The 25550-nt window shown below is 37.3% G+C and overlaps 1 protein-coding gene across 3 annotated transcripts in view; it reads left to right on the forward strand.

The window, feature by feature from the left end:
* SGTB (small glutamine rich tetratricopeptide repeat containing beta) overlaps positions 1 to 25550 on the forward strand; it is a 43721-nt gene that overhangs the window by 2126 nt on the left and 16045 nt on the right. For 2 of the 3 annotated variants that reach the window (XM_032336119.1, XM_032336120.1), the window contains exons 3-6: positions 691 to 748; positions 7706 to 7809; positions 11931 to 12000; positions 17652 to 17751. In XM_032336119.1, coding sequence (XP_032192010.1) covers positions 691 to 748; positions 7706 to 7809; positions 11931 to 12000; positions 17652 to 17751 — 332 coding nt within the window. The remainder of the gene's footprint in view (positions 1 to 690; positions 749 to 7705; positions 7810 to 11930; positions 12001 to 17651; positions 17752 to 25550) is intronic. The other variant, XM_032336121.1, reaches the window with a different exon arrangement.

Consider the following 25550-nt stretch of genomic DNA (forward strand, 5'->3'; position numbering starts at 1 on the left):
CCTAAAGACTTAATTATTGCAATGAGACAGTACGTTTGGGAGAATTTAATAGATATCATACAATTTGATTTTGCCATCTTGAAATTATTTCTCCTATAAAGGGGATACCTCTATTAATTTCAATAAGCACCTCCATTGTGAAGTGCTTTTGGTAAGCACTTCCATTGCTTTTAAGAGGTGGGGATGAAAATTGGGCATTTGCTCTAAATCTGCCTGCAATCTGGTAAGACACTGTCTTTCCAGGTGGCAGTGAGAGGAGCAGGTGACACACAGTTGGAGAGCATTGCAGTTGGTTCATTTCATATTAAGATCTTTTTGTCCTCCTTAGTGGTTAAACTATGTGAAGGTAAAGGTGACTGATTATCTAAAGAAAACATTGGTTATGGTTGTCCAGTAGCAAACAGATAAATACAGTCATTTAATAGAAGATTTTTTTTTCTAATCAAAGGCAGTATAATACGTATTTCTAAGGACCAGAAAGAAAATTGAGGTTTTTTTTTTTTTTTTAAAAAATCAAGATGTTATGTCCTATTTTTAGGATGGCCTTCAGCCAAAAATATGTGCCTTCAGCTGTTTGTTATATATGGCAGCCAGAAATGGTGCCAATTGTTTTTGACCGACCCCTATTTTTGACTCTGTGAGTCTAATTTAATTGAGTATGAAATCATGTGAAGTCTGCCCACCTTCTAGACATTTAAAAAAGCCCTAGAAGAGGAGCCTCAGTTCTCGTACCAGCCTTACCGTAGTGGTAAGTTTTTATAGTCTTATCACCTTTGAGCTTTTTCATCAGAAAATATCACCCACTCCTAATTGTTGTCATCTACTGACATCTGTTTCATGTGCTCCTGCTCCCTGTCACTCTCTCTGATACTAATCTGTCTGAATTTTTGGCACTTGCGATGACCTCATAGGTGTTTCTTTCAGTTCTCTCAGCACTCTGTTCCTTGACCTGCTTGTCCTCCAGTGATCTCAACCACTGAGCAACAGGGCCGTACCCTAGACTAGTGGTTCTGAACTCAAGGTGGTTTTTTTGGGGATATTCTTGACTGTCACCACTGAGTGCTGGTATTACTGGCATCAAGTGGGTAGAGGCCATGGATACTGCTAAACGTCCTGTAATGCACAGTATGGCCTCCAAGAACAAAGTCCAAACTGTCAGTAGTGCCAAGGGTGAGGAACTGTTCCCTGGACCTTCTCATTTTTGAAACTGCATTCTCTCTACCATCTCTATTGTAAACATTTCACATTCTGACCAGCACTGCCTGTCTTTGCAGCTCACTCCCTTTAGAATCCCTACCCCAATAATTCTTTAACCCTATAAGTATCTCCAGTCTACTGATCCCTTACCCTTCACACCCTCTTCCATGGTTCATCATTATGTTCATGCCCTTGTATATCTCTCCCTTTCTTGCAAAACCTGACCTTTTTTAAATTCAGCTCTCCACCACCTCTGTTCATATCCATGTGACTGTGTATAGATGGAGCAAACCATACAACTTTGCCAATTGGTTCCTCTTTGAATTCATGATCATGAGCCTCAAGTGGATGTTTAATGCTGCCTGGCAATGATACTGTCTCTTCCAAGGTCATGCATACTTTTGTTCTCCTAGACCACTGCTTTAACACTTTTTCTCCTGTCTTCTCAAACCCTCAAATGACCTCCCCTGTGTGCTCTTTTAGTCGCTGACCTTGCTTTCTACTTCACCAAGAAAGTTCAAGTAATAAGAAGACAACTTCCACAGACTCCCCCTGCCCCATCTATCCGCACACCAGCATCTATATCCTCACACACTCTGCCTGTCGGCCCAGATATGGTAATAGTATGCCATGGACTAAATATTTGTGTTTTCTTGAAATTCGTATGTTGAAACCTAACCCATTGTGATGGTATTAGGAGGTGGGGTGTTCATGATCGGGTTAGTGCTCTTCTAAGAGACCCCAGAGAGCTCCTTTGCTCCTTCTACCATGTGAGGACACAGTGAAGAGACACAGTCTGGGAACCAGAAAGCAGGTCTTCACTAGACACTGAATTTACTAGCCTCCAGAACTATGAGAAATAAATTTCTGTTGTTTATAAGCCACCTAGTCTATGGTGTTCTGTTAGAGCAACCCAAACAGACTAAGACACCGTAGATGAACTATCCACTGTCTTTTCTAAATGAAACCTCTATTGACACATGGGATCTGATTCTATCCTGTCTCACCTCCTCCGAGTTATCGCTCGAGTTATTCTACCCTTCTTGTCTTACATCAGCAAACTTCCCTCTGTTCTGGATCATTTATATCAGAATATACTTTTCATTATTTCTTCCTTCTTAAAAAAGCAAAAATAACAGCTAATTACCCTTGCCATATTACCCCACTACTTCCGAACTACTGCCTACTCTGATTATCTTCCCATTTTGCTGGAAAACTTTGAAAGAATTGTAGATACTTGCTTTTTAAAATTCCTCTCCTATTCTTTTTTTTTTTTTAAAGATTTTATTTATTTGACACACAGAGAGAGAGAGAGATCACAAGTAGGCAGAGAGGCAGGCAAAGAGAGAGGAGAAGCAGGCTCCCTGCTGAGCAGAGAGCCTGATGCGGGGCTCGATCCCAGGACCCTGAGATCATGACCTGAGCTGAAGGCAGAGGTTTAACCCACTGAGCCACCCAGGCACCCCCCTCTCCTATTCCTTTTTAAACCCATTCCAGTTAGGCCTTAACCTCAGTCTTTCTGCCCATACTGTTCTCATCAAGGTCATCAGTGATTTCTGGATTCTTTAGTTCAGTGGTCTGTTCTCAGTCTCCATCTGCCTTACTAGCTGCCATTGATAAAGCTGATGATCTCCCTCATCTCACCCACACCCCGAGGCCACTGCCTTACACTTGATTCAGTTAGCTTTCAGGCTACCTCCTCACACTCTCTTAGTTTTCTTATTATCTCATTGTTTGCTCCATCTGTCTCCTTTACTAGTTTCCCTTCTTTTCCCTGACCTGAAGTGTCCAGGGTCCAATGCTTGAACTACTTCTCTTCACTATCTATACTCAGTTTTTTGATGATATCGTTCCATTTCTTGACTTTCAACCAAGACTTTCCTTCTGAACTGCAGATTTTTATATCCAACTGCCTACTAGATATCTCCACTTCTATGTCTAATAGGCATCTCAAACTGAATATTTCCAAGACTGAACTCCTGATCCTCCCACCCAAAATCTGTTCCCTATCTCAGTTGATGGCAACTCTCTCTTTTCAGTTGCTTAGGCCCAAAACTTGGGCAGCATTCTGGACTCTTTTCTTTCTCTCAGATTCTGCATTTAATCATTTAGTAAATCCTGTTGGCTGTACTTCTAGAGTCTTACCATTTCCTCCCACCTCCACTGATGTCACCCTGGGTAGAATTAAGTGGTTTTCATCTGTTTTAACGTAGTGGCCTCTAACTGGTCTGTTCTTGCAGCTTTGTTGAATATTCCCAACACAGCCACCAGTGATCTTTTAAGACAGAGTGTGTCAGGGGCACATGGGTGGCTCAGTCAGTAGCGCATGCGACTCTTGATTTTGGGGTTGTAAGTTAAAGCCTCATGTTGGGTGGAGAGATTACTTACAAATAGAATCTTTAAAAAATTTTTAAAAAGTAAAACAGAGTATGTCAGATTCTGTCATTTCTCCATTCAAAATCTTGCAGTGACTCCTCATGTTCCTTAGTCATGTTTTAAAGAATTCATATATTTGGCCTTCTGTGATGTGTTGTTCACTGACTCTTTGCCTTTCTCATTTGACTTGAGCCAAATTAGCTTCCTAACTCTGAGTACACTACCTCCTCTTTCCTAAGAGCTTGTGCTATAGTTGTTTTTTGCTGCTTGGATTGTTACTACTTCAGAAAATGGTAATACCTTCATTGTCTTTGAGTCTTTGTAGGATCTCTTTTTGAATGAGGCCTATGCTGGGTGCTCTTGTGTCTGTAGCCTGCTTCCCTGCTTTGCTCTCCACATTTGGATCTCTTTACCCTGCTCTACTTTTTATTGCTTATAGCCTGCCTCTCCACCCCTGCCCCAAAATGTCAGCCCCAAGAGGTCAGGGGTCTTTTCTGTTTTATTCACTATGTGATATATCTGAAGCATATAGAAAAGTGCCTGACGCATAGTAGGTGCTCAATAAATATTTGTTGAATTGAATGATGAATTGAGCCAGGTGATCCTGGGCCTATCACTCAGTTGATCTGTATCTTAACTTCTCAGACTGTTAGATGAAGCTGTCTGCCTCCTCTTCATCTGATAGATTCGTCAAGAGAATCAGAATCAGAATCAGGGAAGGCATGTAGCTAACGTATGGCAGCTTTTGAAATGGGATATGGTAGTGTTAAATAGAACTCTTCATTTGCCCTGCTCCTCATCAGTACCAAATGCAGAATGTTTGTTGTTAAAGTAGAACAATAATTATATACAGTATTTGTTTATATTTGTATGACTTATTCCTGACTGTGACCTCCTGAAAGGAAGACTGAATGTAGTAATCCTTGCTTCATAAATGAATCTTGAAGTAAAAGATAAATTATTGCACTTAGATTATTTGATTTTTTTTTTTTTTTTTTGACTGGATGAAAAATGGTAATGCGGTAATCCTGAATTTTTGTCATACCCTTACCCCCATCCCAACTACTGCCTACCGTTTTTGTGTTCCTTTTTCTGGAAAACTCTTTGAAAGAGCTGTCTATACTTGCCTTTTCTAATTTCTCTCCTGTTCTTTTTTGAACCTATTCCAGTTGGGCCTTTGCCTCAATCTCTATAACCAAATCATCATTAAGGCTAAACACTTTGGCAACGGGGTTTACCTATCAAACAATTCTGTTTACTTTTATAGGGAATCTAACAGAGTCAAAATCTTAGAATCAGGGAGTAGAGTGACAGTTGCTAATGCTGGGGAAAGAGAAAATAGGAGATGGTCAAAGGGTACAAAGTTTCTGTTATGCAAGATATTTAAGTTCTGGGAACTTACTAGTCTGCCCAGTGCCTATCACTAACTGTGTTCTGTACTTAAAGTTTTGTAAGAAGGTAGATCTTAGGTTAAGTGTTTTTACTACATATGTATGCATGATAATAACAATGGTGAGAGGAAACTTTGGGAGGCAATGAATATGTCTCTGGCCTTGACGGTGGTAATGGTTTCATGGGTGTATACTTATCCCCAAACTCATGGAGTTACAGACATTATATATAAACAGCTTTTTGCATGTCAACCATACTTCAGTAACGTGGTTTGAAAAAACACACACCAAATAATTGTGTTCAAGACAAAACAGATATCTCCTTTAATGATACTTAATTGTGTCTAGTATGTACCAGATCTGTGTTTTAAGATTAGTGACAGCAGAGATAAAGGAGCTGGACTGAATTGCCTCAACAGAATAGAGCATTAAAATCCCTTAGGTACCACATGGACTTTTCACCTGTCAGTATTTAGCAGTAAAGTTACATACTCTGGGTTTTGGTTAAGGGCTTGGTTGTGTACTACCCCTCTTTCCCGTGTCTGTGCATTAATGTTTTGAAGGAGAGAAGTGCTTTTCTCTACAGGTTGTATTGTTGTTATTTCTTCTGTAATTAAACTATTACTTCCAATGTAAACATAGATGTAGATTAAATTTATTGAGTACCTATTATTTGCCAGATATGTTAATGTCAGAGATGAGTCAGATACAGTCCTTATCCATAGAGACCGTCTAATGTGGGAGTCAGACATTTAAACATACGAAATGTAGCATGAGAAGTTCAATAATAGAAACAGGTACCAGCGACGTGGCCACAGTAAAGGCAATGACAAGTCTGATCAGGGAGGAAAGATACTGATCAAGAATTAAAAAAAAAAAAGAATAAATATATACACATAAACACACATATACATTTACCATTATGATTATTGTTATTGTTTACATTAACTGTCATCATGGCAATGGGAGCCTGTTTCCTTGTGGCTGAGTGTTTTTAGTGCTGGTAAGGACTGAAGTTCGAGAACAAATGCTTGGCAAGAATAGAAATTGAGAGAATGAGAAAGGGCAAACAGTGGATTATGTTCTATGTAAAAGACACTCAGACTTCTTATACTTGGTAACTTGTTGCTTATTCAGTCCCTTTTCTAAGGACAGTTGTTCTCTGGATAGAGAAAGTAGTATTTTCATTTCTTTTATGATAGAGGTATTTTTCTCAGGACCACAGTTAATACATAATGTATCTTTTAAAAAGTCATATACAAATATAAGTGAATCTATAATAAATCTGACAAAGGATGATGAATACTGTATGATCTCTCTTATATATGGAAGCTTATAAACAAACCAAGCACAAAGAAGAGATTGGTGGTTTCAGAGGTGAGGAGTTGGGTGAGAGAAGTGAATGAATTGCTTTTGTGTTGTTTTTAGTTTAAGTATATTGAGTACAGATAATAATAAAACTTATCCACAAATATAAGTGGATCTCCTCCACACTGTCTGGAAGTACACTGAACATTTGGGCTACATTCTCATTTCGGGAGCCAGGAGAGAATTCCTTTTCAAAGGAGAGCATCCCCAAGATGAAAAGCTGCCACCATTTCCCTCTGTGAGTACTTGTAGAAACAACAGGATATCTTTCTTCCCTGTAATTGCCGTGGTTTGGACTGCTTGTCTGTTTAGATCACTTAGGTGGGAACCCTCCCTGATTGGAGGGGTCATTTCCATTACTCTGTTATGTAGCTGGTACATATTTCTATTAGTGAACTTGTTATGCTGTATTACGTGCATTTAACTGTCTCCCTCATTAAACTGTCTCTGTGAGGATAAGCCTTGTGTCTTATCCTTTCTAATATCTAATCCATTCTCAGCATTCCTACCAGACTTTTAGTTCTAAACACAAATCCAGTTATATTATTCTCCGTTACTGAATTGTTTAATGGCTCTCTACTTGCCTACAGTGGGAAGTGCACATTCTTTAAGAACGTTATGTAAGGTACCTTGTCATCCAACAACAGACTTGCTTTCTAGCATAATCTCCACCGTATCTCTCCACCCTGTCTGTGTCGTGGCCATATCAGTTATCTTGTCATACAACAAATGCAGATGACACACTTTTCACTGTTTAACATGCTGTGTATTTTTGTTTTTGTCAGCCTTCTTCTCTTAATCGAAAGCTTCATCACATGGGTAGCAATTTTTATCTTCCGATTAACTGCTGTATTAGGAAAGCACCTTGCAGATAGTAGGTGCTTGGGGTAAATTTGCAGGCATGAATGAATTTTTTTAAAGTCCACCTATCTTCACATAAGTAAATATACCATCCACTTTGTTTCTGTTACTCTTTTTGGTCAGGTTGAGAATTCTGTTTCTCACATTGAAAAAGAAGACTTTTTTGTTTGTTTTATTCAAGGTGGTTAATCAGATATTGGCAGAGAGGAGTCCGTTGTTGTTAATGACATGATTCAATAAGAATATGATGTAATGGCTATATTGAGAAATTATATTCTAGGTAACATTTTTTCCTTAAGTAAGGAAGAAGAAATCAAGTTGTCTTCCCTTAGCATCTGGTCTATAAACAGAAATCTCTATGTAGCTGAACCATTTAGTTTTTCCTTATGTTCTGTGATCATAAATACTGAATTACCACAGATTGCACAGAGTGCAGATTTCTACCAGAAAAAAAGGTCGTTTCTTTTTTTAGGTTGCTAATTTTTTTTTTCACTCTTCAAATTTATCTCAAGTTGCAATTCAGTGCTTGGAGACAGTTTTTAAAATCAGCCCAGAAGATACCCATCTAGCAGTTTCACAGCCTTTGACAGAAATGTTCACCAACTCCTTCTGTAAGGTAAGCTGTCACTGTTTTCTCATTAGTATCTGATTTAAGTGTGACTACAATAATGATGTTGGGTTGTTAACATTTGAGGGGCTAGACTTTAGGTAACTAACTTCTTCCTAGGTGTAAGGTAGATAGTCCCCATGGAGATGATTTGGGACCTAAAATATAACTTTTAATGTGCTTTAGGTTTCCATATTAGTAGCTGTTCACATCCTTTCACCTTCTTTTATGTTTAATGATATGTCTTAGTTGCTTTTTAAGTCCTGTTTAGTCTCTGAGCATTTTTAGATTTCTGACATGGAATACAAGTTAAAAACAAAATTTTCCTGTTTACAAAGCAACTATGTAGAAGTAGATTCATTAGGAATTGAATCATCATTTTGAAGCAGATTTCATAAAATTTGACCATCGATACGGCTCTTTAAGACAGGGGAAGTTGCAGGGTCATTGTGCAAAAGTAATGCCAAAAACCAAGTTTTCTGATACCCTGCTCTCAAGAACTGTTTATAATGGTCTCTGTGTTTCTGGCCTTTTCAGGGAACATGGACCATAACACTGCCTAAAAAAAATTTTTTTTTTTTTTAAAGATTTTATTTATTTATTTGACAGAGAGAGATCACAAGTAGGCAGAGAGGCAGGCAGAGAGAGAGAGGGAGGAAGCAGGCTCCCCGCTGAGCAGAGAGCCCGATGCGGGGCTTGATCCCAGGACCCTGAGATCATGACCTGAGCCGAAGGCAGTGGCTTAACCCACTGAGCCACCCAGGTGCCCTAAAAAAAATGTTTTTAAAGACAGTTTTATTTATTCAGTGATTGATTTGTAGAGAGACAGTGTAAGCAGGGAGCAGTGAGGGGTAGAAGGAGAGGGATAGAGAAAATCTTAAGTAGGCTCCATACCTAGTGCAGAGCCTGATGTGGGGCTCAGTCTCACAACTCTGAGGTCATGACCTGAGCCGAAATCAAGAGTCTGACATTTTACTGACTGAGTCACCCACGCATCCCTTAAACTGTCTGAAAAATCTTAAGGTTACTGATTTTAGGGCCCCGGGGTGACCTCCCATGTGTTTTTTCATTACATTTTGGTGCCTCGTGAACTCCTTTTGTTATTCTAGTTCTGTATTCAAGCTTCAGTGGAAAATGAGGAACTCAGGGGAAAAGCCGAAGCATGTAGTGTATACTTCAGCCTGGCAGGGACATTGCTGATACTACCACATTGGCTGCTTCTAGAACTTGTTGGAAGAGGTTCTGAGAATTGCAGTGAAGATTGCAAGTTGGCAGTATTATCTTCCATCTTTCTATACTTGGAAAAAAGAACAATGCGGTTATCAGACAGATCTATACTAATTATATGACAAAGATGTAAGGAGATAGTGACATGTCTCTGTGCCCCCCATCAGAGAATTCCCCTTTGCTCTGCTTTGGTTGCTGTGATTGTCTGGGCTTCTGGCCTCCTTAGGGAACCCCATTGCAGTGGCTGGATATGCCCATGGTTGAAGCTGACTTTATTTAAGTCCTAGATGCCCAAGAGGCTTGTGCTTGAGACAACACTTGGATTTGTTCATTCCTTAGCTCCTGTCACTGTTCACCCCATACTAAAGAGATCAGAATTTTTTTTTTTTTTTTTACTTCCCAGGAGACTCAAATTGATTTTTGCGCTCTGTTTAAATAGGGCTCTGTTTTCTTTCTCTCTCACTGTTTCCATATGATTATATTTAATTGTAAAAATTTTTTACTTACTATTTTTAGAATATAATTTCTTGGAATTGGCTGCATTGTGTATCTGCACAGTGTTATTTGTGGTATTAATTCTTTGTTATTCCTATTTAACAGCAGCAACTTCATCACATACATGTTTGTTAGGAGAGTACCTCAAAGAGAGTCTAAAACTTGCCTAAAGCAGCATCAAAATTGTTAAAATTAAAGAAATTATGTCTCTATTTCACCATAAAAAAGAGTAGGTCTTGCCATTTGCAGCAGCATAGATGGAACTAGAGGGTATTATACTAAGCAAAACAAGTCAGAGAAAGACAGATACCATATGATTTCACTCCTATGTGGAATTTAAGAAACATGCAAACAGCAAAGGGTAAAAAAAAAAAAGAGAGAGAGAGAGAGAGACAAACCAAGAAACAGATTTCACTATAGAGAACAAACTGAGGGTTACTAAAGGGGTGGAAGGTGGGGGGGATGGGTGAAACAGGTGATGGGGATTAAAGAGGACACTTACGGTGAGTACCAGGTAAAGTATGGAATTACTGAATCATTATATTGTACACCTGAAACTAAAATAATACTGTATGTTAACTAACTGGAATTAAAAACTTCAGAAAAAAAGAAATTATTCGTCTAAGTGTCCTTGGTTGTTACATTGATCATTTTAGTTTTAGGAGTTAAGTTTCTATACTAAATGGATTCATTCCTTTTATATAAAGTAGATAACCCTCATCCCTACATTATGGGCTGCTCAAATGTATTCAATGAATATGAGAATTAGTTTTCAAAGATATAGAACTGTGGCAATTTCATTAAAATAATTCAGAAGAATTTAGAAGGCAGAATGGATTAGAGTCCATTTATCAATATGCCATTTTTTGTGACTCGAAAAAGCCACTTTTTCCCCATGCATTAACTTCCCAGGCTTGTTAGAAGATGTGTCATAGAAGAAACCCTGATAGCAAGTACTGCGGTGCAGTCCTGTGTCCTTGAACTACATTTACATCCTATGACTGTAGTCAGTTTTAAGTAGTGACCTCTAGTTACAAGGATTCCCATTTCAACTCTATTTTTTATTCCATTTTATTCTGATAACTTTATGCTTAGAAAAACTGATTAGTAGAGAAAGATTACAAAATATAAGAACAACTCATCTACTTGATGAATGATTTTATACTTGTGAAAATTTGTGTGTAATTAGGGAAGTATATTTGAACGTTGGAATTATCAAGTTCCTTGAAACTTTAGACAAGACAAAGAACCTGGTGGATATATTCTAAATGTAGTACATAGGCACATTAGCTACAAATTATGTTTTCTTGAAAACTATAGCTTTACTCATGAACTTCAGAGTCAAGTGTAAAAGCAGCATAATTTTAAAAAGATCTTTCAAAAATGGAAAATTGCATTATGTTCCTGGTGCCACTCAAGATATTTCTGCTTGCGCCTTTGGTTTGAACCCTATAAATGCAAAGGAGGTTTGAGGATGGTAGTAGCTACTGAAAACAGGAAATTTACATTGTTCTTTTATTTTATGATGAAATTAATATATGTCCACTGTTTTAAAAAATTCGGTCAACATGGAATGATATAAAGAAGAGACTGAAAATTTTACCTCCTTAGACCTTTCCTGTCTTTGTTTTTTAGCCTGTGTGCATGTATATGTGTGTGTGCACGTACTTAAGTAATAGGATCATATTATTAGTGCTTTTTGTAAACTGTGAATTTGATTTAGATATTAAACATGTTTCAAGATTTTCACTAATATAAAAAAAAATCTCTTGAATATATTTCTATTCCTATTCTTTGTATACTGGTTATCTATTTATTTTACCAGAATTTAATAGAATTTATTAGAAATTTCAGAAAAAAAAATCTTCACAACTATACCTAATACCTAATTTGGATAACAAAATATCCCGTTTTTATTTTTAAATATAATTAATTTATTTTCAACAGCATGTTTATTTAAAACAACAAAGCATTTCCATTCACTAAAAAGGTATTTGTCAATAAAATACACAATAAACCTGTAGCATAAATGTAAATAGTCAGTTTATCTCCATTACCCACAGTATAATTTATTTTATGGTTATAGTATTTTAAGTATATTGGTTACTTATATTTGTTCTGCATGAAGTAGGATTTTTTGATCTAGGAAAAGCAAATAAAAAACTTTGATTCACAGTAGCCCATTATCTTCTAGAGAAAATTCTACATAGTCATTTTTCTAATAAAATTATGTGAGAGGAGTATTCGCCTATTTCTTTCTAATCTTTCTATTTACAAGTTAAACTTCATCACATGTAATTGCAGATGAGTTACTGTAATGCAGGTTATTCATTATTATTTATGGTTCTGTGGGATGGCTCTTTTTTATGTAGCTAAATGGAAATACATTGATTTTTATTTAATTTCAGAATGACGTTTTGCCTCTCTCAAACTCAGTGCCTGAAGATGTGGGAAAAGCTGACCAATTAAAAGATGAAGGTGAGGATTTCATAAAGAAATTACTTATTTAGTAAAACTTTCTGAAACTCTGGAGAAAATGACTGTGTCAGTTAATAAGATTCTGGTTTACACTGCCAAGCCTGGATTGTCATGAGACCACATGGTATTTGTGAAACAGAAATAAATGTGATGGGGAAGAAACCTAGAAACATAGAATGGCTTGTGAGCAATATAGTTGTGTCTTGTTCCAAGAGAAGCAGATCTGACGTGAATAAGACCTGGAAAACAAGTCACTTAAAGGAGATTACTTATAACTGAATTTGCTATGTGTACTCCAGCATACCAAATTCTTTTTTATGTTTAAAGAGATGAAAATAATTTTCAGTATTGTTTTAACTCTTGTATATATTCACTGTTTTTTAATTCTTTGAAATTTGTTAATGCATGTATATGGCACCTAAGAATTAGCTAGCACATTTAGTTACTATATTACTACATCTTCTAATAGTGGCTCTTGAAGCATTCTTGGTACTAATAAGTCACTGTTAAGGATCTGTGTTCAATTTTTCTATCATGTCATTTATGTTAAGTTATAGTGGAGAGTCAGGTCAGGCATACAAGAGTTGTACTAAGAAGCTGGAGGGAAGTTTTGATATTAGCAGTGAATGAGAGCCAAGAAATTCCATGTCCTATAGGCAGAGAGTTTTAGGGATTATGCCATGTTCTGAAGCTATACAATATTGATTCAGAACCATTTTTCTGTACTTTTCCTTACACCGAAAAAGGGTGTTTACTTATAAAAAAAAACAAACAAAAAACCCAACAGTTGATGTCTAAAATGGCAGATATGGAAGTTTTTCCTATTCCTTGGGCCTTATCTTCTCTATTAAATTTATAAATACATACATATATCATTGTTTTTAATGGCCACATAGTGTTCCATGGTACTGTAAGACCATGATTTACTTACCTAGATGGATAATTTAGTAATCCTAAATAACATTATCTTCATGTCTTTGTCTGCATTTTTACTACTATGATTATTGTTATAGGATTACATTATAAAGTTCTGTATTTCCAACAAATACACAGCTTTCGATTTTCCATTTCCTATTTTCTCTAAGAAATGGTAGTACTACAGTGACTTAAAATTTTAGAATGATGTCTTTCATAGATCATGTAAAAGTAAGCAACAACCAAGGGGTACCTAGATGGCTCAGTCAGTTAAGCCTTTGGCTCAGATCATGATCCTGGGGTCCTGAGAGTGAGCTCCAAGTGGAGAGTCTGCTTGTACCTTCCCCCCCTGCAGGGCCCCCTGCCCCTGCTCATGCTCTCTCTCTCTCTCTCTCAAATAAATAAATAAAATCTTTAATAAAAAATTAAGCAACAACCAGATCCTGTTGTCATTTGAGTCAAGAGTACTCCCCAACCAAGAATTTGAATTTAGGCTATCCAGATAGAAATGCATTTTCCATATATTTAGTTTCTAATTTTAACAATTTAATCTGTTTTGTTTTGTTTTTCTTTTTTTTTTTTTTTAATCCTTTTATTATTCTTTTTGTTTTGTTTTTCTTGCTCAGAGTTTTGTAGTGTCTGAGCTCAATGAGGATGATATTGAATAGATGGCAAATTGAAATTTAATTTTTGTCCATCATGTTTACTCCCTCTGCAGGAGATTGTGTTCCCCACACAGTTTGCTATGATGTAGTGAATGTTGGTAAGAGGAGGATTAGGAGTCATTTACTGTTCCAGCATGGGTAACTGAACTACTCTTGCTTTCGCCTTTAACCAAAAGCTTTTATTCTTTGTTTTTCTTAAGACATATCATATCTAAGACACATTACCCACAAAGTTAAAGCAATTTTATTTTATTCTATTGAGTGTACCGGGGGGAGGGGGAGGGAAGAGGAGGGAGGTGAGAAGGAGATGAGAGGGAAGGGCAGAGGGAGAGAGAGAATCTCAAGCAGACTCCACGCCCAGTGCAGAGCCCCACAAAGCCATTGTAGACTGTCAAGTGTAAGATTATTCCGGGCTGTGTGTTATACTTAACTGTGTTAATCAAGGCTTCTAGTCAGCTAGTACCTTCCTGAAAGGTTGCTTTCAAATATTTCTGTGTTTGGTTTCTGAAAAGCTACAATAAGCTCAGAAAAAACCAAGATGGTTTCATTTCTGTCATTTCCTCACACATCACAAAAGTCTAGGCATATCGTACAGGTCATCTTGATAATTAAAGGAGATAATTTTATAGGAGAGGACCACGAAAGCATAAATTGCTATAAAATGGTCATTTATATTTATCTTTACAAATTTCTTCATCTGTGTCCTGCATATTTGTACGTTAGAGGTTTTGTAACTTTAGGCTTACTGCTACTATATGTAAATGTATATAAACATATAGTATGTAGACATTTGATGGGGTGGTGGTTTACAGGAAAAAACATACAATAGATTTTAATAATAATAATAATAATGATAATAACAGTGCCACCCTGCTAGTGAATGATCTGTCACAACTGCTAACTCAGGAAAGAATGGGTGAGCCCTGGTGCTGTTGGGGCCACCTGCTCTGTCCTTAGGAACCCCAAAGGGACTGGACAGTCAGAGGCACAACTTCTGGCTGGTTTTGCCAACACTGTCACGAACAAGCTCAGATACTCTCTTGTGGGAGTAGCCAATAATCAAGAGAGGAGGGTTTGGAAAAGAGAAAGGTGGAATTTATTTCTGGTACCAGCTGCCGAGGGAGGTGGCAGCTCAAGCCTTAACAACCCACCTATCTGCCTGTAAGGTGGACCCCTGGAGTTTTGCAGGAGAGGTTTAGGGGAGTAGGTGCCAGAGAGCAGGCAGGGAGCGCATGATCACGGCTGCGGTTTAGTATGTTTTCAGCATGTGATCATGGACAGGGAAGGGACCTATGGTGTGTGGTCTTCTAGGCATTCTCTTACTATCAGTGCTTTTCTGGCCTGGCAGTGGGAATGTTCTGGTCATTGCCCAACACCTTCATCGTTGCCTCAAGATAATGTGGTAAGAAATAAGCACAGTGGATTTTAGTTAGAGCATGAGTTACGTGGTCGTGTCTATATCTGGTTTTAACTTTTGGGGTCACTGTGGTACCAGAGGACTCCCTAAGAACCCAAGATGAAAAGGCCCAAGAGCAAAAAGAAAATCCACATAACCCAGAAAATTCCTTTGCACAGGAGAAACAAACCTATTTAAGTACCTAGGCTCATGTAGTTAATATTATCTTGCTCTGTCATAAAAACTATGTAATCCTCTTAGCTTCCTTAGAGGTTTTATAGTTGTTACTTTTGGGGGGTGGGGATCTAAATTATTTTTTTTAAACAGCTTTATTGAGGGTTGCCTTGGTGGTACAGTTGGGTGAGCATCCGAATCTTTGTTTCGGCTCAGATCATGATCTTAGGGTCTTGGGATCAAGCCCTGCCTTAGCTCTGCTCTCAGGGCGGGGGGGGAGTCTTCTTGAGATTCTCTCTCCCTCTGTGTGTCCCTCCTCCCACTTGCTCTTTCTCTATCTGAAATAAATAATTCTAAAACAAGCAAACAAACAAACAAAACCCATCAGCTTTATTGAGCTATAATTTGCATACCATACAGTTTACTCCTTTACAGATTTGGGCGCCTGGGTGACTCAGTTAAGCGACTGCCTTCAGCTCAGGTCATGATCCCGGAGTCCTGGGATAGAGTCCCATATTGGGCTCCCAACTCCACGGGGAGTCTGCTTCTCCCTCTCACCTCCTCCTTGCTCATGCTCTCTCTCACTGTCTCTCTCTCAAATAAATAAATAAAATATTTAAAATAAATAAATAAAGTGTACAGTTTCATTGGTTTTATAGTATAGTCATGGAGCTGTACAACCATTACCACAATTATAGAACATTTTTATTACCCTAGGAAGAAACCATGTAGCTATTAGTGGAATCACTGTTTTTGTTTGTGTTTGTTTTTTTAAGAGAGTGCATGTGTACCTGTGTAGGCGTGAGTTGGGGCAGAGGGAGAGAGAGAGAGAAAATTCTAAGTAGTCTCCATGCTCAGTGCAGAGCCCCATATGGAACTCGATCCCACATCCTGAGATCATGACCTAAGTGGAGATTGAGTCAGATGTCTAGCCAACTGACCCACCCAGGTGTCTCTAATAGTCACTCCTTATATGCATTTCTGATTCTTAATGTGCAGTAACTTTTCACATGATTTTATTTATTTATTTGAGATGTGGGGAGGGGCAGAGAGAGAATTTTAGGCATTGAGCCTGATGCAGGGGCTCGATTTCAATCTCCATCTCATAGCCTGAGATAGTGACCTGAGCCAAAATCAAGAGTCAAACTTAACAGATGGAGCCTCCCAGATGCCCTACTTTTGCATGATTTTAGATGCTTTTGTCTACCTGTGTTTCCTTTAATCTTCCTGTTCCTGTTCCTTGTAAAGTTGTACTGCCCTCGTCCTATGAAGTAGCTAATGATCTGTTAAAAGACCAAGCTAATAGGAGAACTTCTGGTTTATTGGAATTTGGAAGGAATAATACAGACCTTTGTGATGTAAATCTTTCCTCTTATCCAGTATTTTAAAATTTAGATTTTGAACAGAGGTCATTAATCAGTGAGCAGGACACATTCCATTTCAAGGAATACAGAAGATAGCCACAGGAAATCCCTTATTTTACTGGCTGGTTGTTACCCCAGCTAAATTATTTCCAGATGTATCTGCAGAGGCCCTTCTTGGAAATTAGTACCTGTGGGGTAGCCCTGGTACCTGAAATTCTGTCTTTGTAGAAATTCATGTCCACCTATCCCCTTTTAAAAATTTATCTCTGGAAGGGGTAGTGTATAAAAATATTATCTTCCAATAACTTATTAACATGATTAATTTTACCAGTTTACCCACACAGCAGAGTTCTGAGGGCTTGACTGTTTAGCAGGTGTGTGTTTTGGCAGGGAGGACTGGAAGAGGGATCCAGATTGAGATGATGATTGAGAAGGGTGTTGTATCTGGAATGGGGTGGGCAGCTCTAAAAAGAAGAGAGAGATGAAGATAAGGAAGGTAAGAAGAGATTAGATTTCACCTGGATATTCATAATTACTGCATTAACTCACTGAAGCCTAGATTTCATAAGGTATGCAAACATTAGTTGTTTTACGACTTTGCATTGTTAGGATCATTCAAACACACTGATGACTGAGGAGTATCAACTGTATAGTACAATATAACTTTCACCCCTTAGTGCCATTGAAAAAACATGTTGAGGGGGCGTCTCTTGGCTCAGTTGGTAGAACATATGGCTCTTTTTTTTTTTTTTTTAAGATTTTATTTATTTATTTGATTGAGAGAGAGAGAGAGAGAGATCACAAGTAGGCAGAGAGCAGGCAGAGAGAGAATGGGAAGCAGGCTCCCCGCTGAGTAGAGATGTGGGTCTCAATCCCAGGAACCTGAGATCATGACCTGGGCTGAAGGCAGAGGCTTAACACACTGAGTCACCCAGGTGCCCCAAACATGTGGCTCTTGATCTTGGGAGCCTGAGTTTTCAAGTCCCACATCGTGGGTAGAGTTTACATAAAAAATTAAAAAAAGAAAAATCATCTTGTTGACCTTCATATTATTGTAGTTTCTGTGATTCAGATTTATCTTTCAGACTTTCTATTTTTTGTGTATATTGTAGTTACTGTACATATTGATTATTTCAGGCAATAACCACATGAAAGAGGAAAATTATGCTGCTGCCGTGGATTGTTACACACAGGCAATAGACCTGGATCCAAATAATGCGGTTTATTATTGCAACAGGTAAACTAGCACTATTGTGGCAGGCTTGAAGTCCTTAATCTGTCATTTACATTAATAGCTCTGAAGGAGAACTGTAAAGTTCATTTTGAAAATTTTGAAAGTTCAGAAATGTATAAAGAAGGAAAAATAAAACCTCATAAAATTACTGCTTAGAGCTAATCACTGTTACTCACCTTTTGTCATATTTTGTTTAATGTGAGTATAATCAATTTCCGATTCATTGGTATTCAGTAGCCATGTCATAAACATGTCCTTAATTTGTTGAAACTCTTCATAAACACTATATAAATGGATATAAATTAGTCTATTTTTACCTCTTCATTTTTTTCATATTTCCAGTACCTATCATTGTGGCTGGCAAAAAGCACTCATTTTTTTTTTTTTATAAATGGATAAGTGTACCTTAATTTATTTTATTTTATTATTTTTTTAATGTACCTTAATTTTACATAACTGCTGACCTACTGGATAACTTTGAGGTTGTTCATTTTTCTTCAATGTGATGAAGCTGTAGTGAGCAACTTTATTGCTCAAATTATTTTCTGAAATTTAGGTATTCTGGACTTTGGATTTTATCCTTGGATCTGCTTTCATTGGGTTTAACAGGAATTGGTTAAAAAAATATTGTTGATGCTAATTGCAAATTTGTTCAAATTTCTTTGAAAAATTTTGCAAACTGATTTCTTCCCTAGGAGTATATGAGTGTATCTGTTTTTGCCATATCCTTTTCAGCACTAAGTACCTGAGTTATCATTTATTGTTGTTAATTTAATATTACTTTTATTTTAATAGTAATTGTTCGAATTTATATTTACTTACTGGTGAGGTTGGACATTTTTCAGATGTTGGGCATTTGTGGGTTTTTTCTTTAAATTCTCTTTGTACCTGTGCCAGGCTTTAGCCTGTTTGACCTCATAGTTCTTTTTTCCCTTTTCGGCAGAGGGTCTGGCCTTTATAGGTTGCATTTCCCAGGCTCCTTTGTCACCTGGGTGTTGTCTGGGTTCAGCCACAGAAGGTACTGGCAGGAGATTGGAGGGTAGAGGAGGAGAGAAGTTGGGGTATTCCTTCTTCTCTTTTTACAACAGGGTGTTTATTCAGCAGGGGCTGCTTCCCATTCTTATCTCCAGACCCCACCCAACACACCTGCTATGGGTCCAGCTTTTGTCAGGTGATGTTGGGTTTTGGACTCTGCACTTTGTCCTCTGTCTTAGGGATGGTAATGGCTTCCTCTTGTTCCTCATCTCTGGGTTGCTGCACAATGATGCCTATTGGCATCTCAGCTCTTCTCTTAACTATGTAGTGAAGTCCCTGAGCTAAATTAATCTGTTTTATATGTTAAAGTTCCAGTAGTACTTCTGCAGTGATAGAAATGTTCTGTTTCTGCCTTCTTCAATACAGTAACCACTAGCCAGAGTAGCTTTTGACCATTTGCAGTATAGCTAGTGCAATTGAGAAAGTAAATTTTTAGTGTTTAATCGATTGAAGAGCAATTTAAATTAATTGAATTGCAATAGCCACATGTAGCTTGTGGCTGCTGTCCTGTATGGCACAGCTGTATATTAAAGATATAATCCATTTGTCCTAATTGCACAGCTTTTTGTTTGCCTTTTGATGTTTTTATATGTAAAACTTTTAAGTATTGGTGTAAGCAAGTTTGTTTTTCCTTTCTTTTGAATATTCTTCTGATGCTTTTAATCTTAAAGCTCTCCCCATTTGTGGACTTGACAAATAACTTTTCTTATTTTTCCTTCATATTTATTTATTTATTTAAAATGTCTTATCTATTTATTTATTTATTTATTTGACAAAGAGAGAGAGAGAGAGACAATGAGAGAGGGAACACAAGCAGGGGCAGGTAGGAGAGAGAGAAGCAGGCTTCCCGCTGAGCAGGGAGCCCGATGCAAGGCTCTATCCCAGGACCCTGGGACCGTCACTGGATCTGAAGGCAGACGCCCAATGACTTAGCCACCCAGGTGGCCCTTTCCCTTCACATTTAAATTTTCTCATTGCAAGTGTGTTTTGGTGAATGTTATCTAGAACTTTTCATGACAGAATATAAAAATTGCCTTATATTATATATTATATAGTAAGTTCTTAAATTTGGGAGAGATTATCTTTTATTGAGGTTACCATATCATGTTTAGGGTATTCATACCCTTGTGAGGTCATCCCTTCTCCCTTGCCTTTTCTTTTCTTTTTTAAAAAATTATTTTGTCTTAATATATAATGTATTACTTGTACCCCTTGGTACAGGTCTGTCAGTCATCAGTCTTAGACAATTCACAGCACTCACCATCTGCACATACCCTCCCCAATGTCCATGACCCAGCCACCCTCTCCCCGGCCTTTTCTTTAGAAAAATCTTCCTTGTGTTGACACTGAATTTGTTTTCCCAAAACCCCTGTAGCTAATCTCAGTTGACAGTTCTTATTTTTATTCTTGAGGGCAATTACAGAATGATCCTTCTTTTTCATAATAGTACCTTACACTTTGAAGTTTGTTACTCTGTTCACTTGAGTTCTTTTCTCCACATTATATGTTCGCAGCTTCTTCAGTTACACCTCAGATAATACAGTTGTATGTTCTGCACTTTTGCTCTAAATTTGTTCTAATTTACCTGTATGTGTAGTTCCCAGGAATTTACATGGAATTTCTGGAATTTGCCTAACCACAACAGTCTCATAGGGCTCTCATTTAACCTACTTCTAGATAACATAGTTATATATTTGCATTTTGTAGCATTATTTATTAAATTCATATTTTGCTTTTGGCTTATTAAAGTGTTTCTCTGTTTCACACATTCTCTTTATTTTGTCATTCAATCGTATTTTCGTTTGACAAATTCTTGCCAAACACCTGCTATTTATTTACCAGTGCTGTCACTGGAGGTATAGTTGGTTTTCTGTACTCAAATGCAGAATCTTTTATTTTATCCCTATAGATTTTTATCTTGTTATAGACTCTTATGTGTATGATCCTTAGTCTTTGGATAATTTGTAAAGTAACGTATTTGCTTTTGCTCCTAGTTTCATGTCATCCGTAAACTTAAGAATGCCATATATTATGTCAGTTAAGAAGTCAACTAACAGAGCAATCACAGGGAAGAGGTTAAGAGCAGGGGTTCTGACCCAGACTCTTTTGAATTCTGATTTCTGGCTCTGACACTTACTAAGTGTGTGACCTTGAGCAAATTACCTAACATATGCATGCCTTAGTTTCCCCATTAGCAAAATATGGATAATAGTATCTACCCCATAGGACTTTTGTAGAGATTAAATAGTTAATACATATGAAGTACTAGGAAGCTATCTAATAAAGAGTGTTTTACACAACAGTATTATTATTGCATAATAATACTATATAATTGTATGTTATAATTATATATCATTAATTATATACTATATTAACTACATATTATTTATTATATCGTTAATTCTGTTATAATATATTTAATATTATCATTGTTATTTATGCAATCTGAGTTTTTTTGCTTTGATCAGAATATGAAGAAAGACCCAAATTTATTGGAGTCCAAATATGTTGTCGTTGTCTTTCTCTGATTTACTAGTCTGGTAGTAGGCCTGTTAAAATAAGAAAGGAAATGATGTTAGACTGGAGTTGCTCTGAATGAATCTATGTCATTTATCTTCTTTTTTTGGGTAGGGGGAAGGTCCTCTTAAATTTTTTGAAAGACTTTGAACTTGAAAGAACTTTAGAGTAAATATTTTTATATTCAGCCACACCAAGATTTTTACCTTTAATATTTTACTACATTTGCTGTGTCACATGTTTATTTACCTATTTGTACCCCCTCTGTTCATTAGTCTGTCTTATTTTTGATGCATTTCAAGGTAAATTGCACCCATCAGTACACTGTCCCCCTAAATACTTTATCATGCATGTCATTAATAGAGTTCTGTATTTTGTATTTTTTTCCTTTGAGGTAAAATATACAAGTCATAACATACACAAATCTTAACTGCACTTTGCCTGAGTTTTGACAAATGCATACAGTTGTGTAACACAAAACCCCCTATCAAGCTACTGAAAATTATGCATGCCCCTTCAGAGTCAGTTGCCTAAAAGACCGGAGGCAGCCACTGTTCTGTTTTGTTTTATTTACTTACTACAGATTAGATTTGTTTCTTTGAGAGTTCCACATAAAAGAAATTGTACCATATATACTTTTAGGTGTGTGACTGTTTTTGCTTAGGTTGATTGTTTTGAGATTTACTGTGTTGTTGCTTGTCTCATTGGTTCTTGTTTTTAAGGCATTTTCTACTGTTGGCATGTACACAGTTCACCGAGACGTTTTCCTATTTATGGTCACCTGGGTGCTTTGGGTTTTTTGTTTGTTTTGTATTTTGTCCAGAATTTATAGTTATTATTTGTGGAAGATCCTTGTGGATCCAAAAGGAAGTTAGTTGTCCATACTAGAAATCTACATTTCCTTTACCAAAAAATCCCTTTATTAATGTGTCCTAATAATCTAGCCCAGAAAAATTAAAAATCCATATACTTTGTGCAAAATGAACTTTGCAAGCTGTGTGTTTTATTCTCTTGTCATCAGATGACAGAGATATGTTTTAATTTAATTTATGTTTTAATTTAACATGAAAAATTTTAATTTAACATGAAATATTTGAAAAAAAAATTTAATAGTATCACTAAATGTTATGAACAGATATAGATGTTATCAGAAAATTGCTTGTTTATAGACCACAGTAAGCCATACACTTTTAACTGTGAATATGGTAAATTGGAGCCTAAATAAATCATTTACTTCAGATGAGATTAGGGTTCATGAATAGTCTTATGTTTACTAGTACTGGATTTTTTTTTTTTAAGATTTTATTTATTTATTTGACAGAGAGCACAAGTCGGCAGAGAGACAGGCAGAGAGAGAGGAGGAAGCAGGCTCCCCGCGGAGCAGAGAGCCCGATGTGGGGCTCGATCCCAGGACCCTGAGATCATGACCTGAGCCGAAGGCAGAGGCTTTAACCCACTGTGCCACCCGGGCGCCCCAACTAGTACTGGATTAAAAGAGATTCTTGTGCTTGCTTTTCATTTAGCTGTCATTAAGTTGAAATCAGTAATCATGCTCATCTTTTTAATTTAAACAATATTTTTTTCCTGAGGAGTTCAGTAATAGAGCAAGCAATTTAGTATTAAATAATTAGAAAACTTTATTTATATATTTAATACAAATATTGACAAAAGGTTAAAAAAAATTTTAGACCCTAGTAAAGTTGTAGATATCTCAATAGTTTTGCCAACTACCCCTTGCATTTTTCTTAGCCAGCTGGCTGCCAAGAATTAGAAGCCCAGAATAGTAGATCTAAATATTTCTTTGGATATTCATTTTCACAGTTTTATTCCTATTCAAAATATTGTTCATATATTAAACTTGCTAGCATGAAATGTAGTTTTCTTTTTATAGAAGTGACTTTCTTATATGTTAGAAAATAATCACTTGGCATATTTCTTAACCATGAGACTTTCTCGTCTAGTTTATCTTCTGTTTTAGCTTTTAGGATCCTAAGAATGCTTTAGGTTCAGCTTAGGTACCAGGAGAACCTGAGTCCCTTCTTGAAAACCCATTATTTATTTTTTCTTTTTTTCTCTACTCCCAGCACTCACTGATCATGATATATATAACATTTATGTCAGTTTATCATATGTTGTGCCTTATTTTATTTTCACACTTGTTTTATTTCTTCAGAAGAAAGGCAGAGATTGAAGCGTGTATATTTTTGTATCTCTTATAGTACCTAGCACGGTTCCTCATAGAACTTCAGCCAATTTTTGTTGGATGCATGGAGGACTATAGAAGTACTGTAAGAAATTTCCAGTGATATTGAAGCGACGACACTCACTTTAACACTTGTATACATAAAACAACAAATGATTGAGTACAGGTCTAAAACATTTCCAAGTACTTTATAATATGAAATGATATTTTATATTAAGCTAGCTAACTTTCTGTGTCTTCTATCCCTAAATAGTACTCTTACTTCTTTTGTACAACCTCATTGCTGAGTACATTACTTTACCCGTAACCGTCTCCTATTTCTGGAGTGGATGGATGGTTAAATGACTGAGACAATAAACGGAATTAAGGAGTGTATAGGAGAGAGTCAGAGCATGATGGAGAGAATTTGTCCAGAGGCCTCTCAGATGATGGGGAATTGGAGATGGATCTAGATTTGATGGACAGGTAGAACTTAGATGGAGGATGGGGGAAGGTATTTTAAGTTGGAGAACACAGTTTAAAAGGCATCATTAGGGATGCTAGTAACAATGTGAGCTCTGAGAAAGACTGAAACAGAGACCACACTGTTTTTTCCTTTGTTTTCCTCCACCTCCATAAACAGCATGTAGTTGCTAGGCTCACTTGGGTTTGAACTTGGTTCGTGGAATTTGGAGTTGAATCTCAGGTCAGCTGTGTATTAGCTCTGTGATCTTGGGCAGCCGCTTAACCTTTCAAGCTTCAGTTTCTTCACCCGTAAAATAGAGATAATACTAACCAGGTCATAGGGTAATTGTGAGTAGTGATGATATATATAAAGCACCTAGCATAGTGCTCTAACTTATTTATGCATGACCTATGGTATAGGAGATGTAAGTTATCCGTGATTTTTCTTTCTGCCTTGTCTTCTATAAAAATAAAACACAGGTTATATTCATGCTCTTGTTCTAACAGGGTAAAGAAGGCGAGGGTGTCAGAAAACATGGTGACTCTGACTGTATGGTTCTATTGGAATTTGATTAGTTATGCCCTAATAACCAGACAGCAGGGGCAGAGAGAGAGGCCACATTGATATTCAGTTCAGACACTGACGTGTTTGGCTTCCTCTCACAGAAGATTTTAATATAGCCCAAATTCTCTTCCCTTTCCTGGCCTTAGAAGTTCAGGTGCCTGTTCTATTTTGAAAGATCCTAGCTCGCAGTCTATGACCGAAAGCTAAAGCTATTGGGCACCTGAGTGGCTCAGTCAGCTAAGCGTCTGAGGTTGGCTCAGATCATGATCCCAGGGTCCTGGGATCCAGCCCCACATCGGGCACCCTGCTCAGTGGGGAGCCTACTTCTCCCTTTACCTGCTGCTCCCCCTGCTTGTGTGCTCACTCTCTCTCTCTGTCAAATAAATAAATAAAATCTTAAAAAAAAAAGAAGCTAAAACTATCAAGATTGAAACATAGTCATCCTCTTCCCTTCTGCCCCCTCTTTCTGGGTCTGATTCTCCTGCCTTACTCCTTTTCTTTTTATCAGTATCTGAAGTGAGATCAGGGTGTCTTCTGCTCAGTTTACCGTTTCTGTGTATCTCCCAGCAGCTCATTTGTTCCCTCCTCCATTTCTATCACTACTCCTTTAGTCCAGGTTCTTAAGTTTTGCTACACTAGTGCTACATAACTTGGTTTGGTTTCCACTGTCCACTTGCACTCCCTACTCCAGTCTTCTGACAAAAGGGTCTTTCTAAAATGTGCAATTAATCATCTAATTTGTGCTTTCTTCTTGCTAGACCCAAATACCTATATGATCATATTTAAACTCCTCAGCATGATGCATAAGATCTTTTATAATTATGCATTTAAAAAACATTTGGCTGCTTTTGTTAGCCATTCATTTTTTAAAATAGATTATTTATTTGAGAGAGAGAAGACACAAGTGGGGGAAGGGTTGAAGAATGGGGAAAAGCAGGCTCCTCGCTGAGCAGGAATCCTGATGTGTGGTGCGATCGCAGGATCCTGGGATCATGACCTGAGCCAAAGACAGACGCTTAATCGACTGAGCTACCCAGG

This window comes from Mustela erminea, chromosome 3 (assembly GCF_009829155.1).
Source record: "Mustela erminea isolate mMusErm1 chromosome 3, mMusErm1.Pri, whole genome shotgun sequence".
Taxonomy (NCBI): Eukaryota; Metazoa; Chordata; class Mammalia; order Carnivora; family Mustelidae; genus Mustela; species Mustela erminea.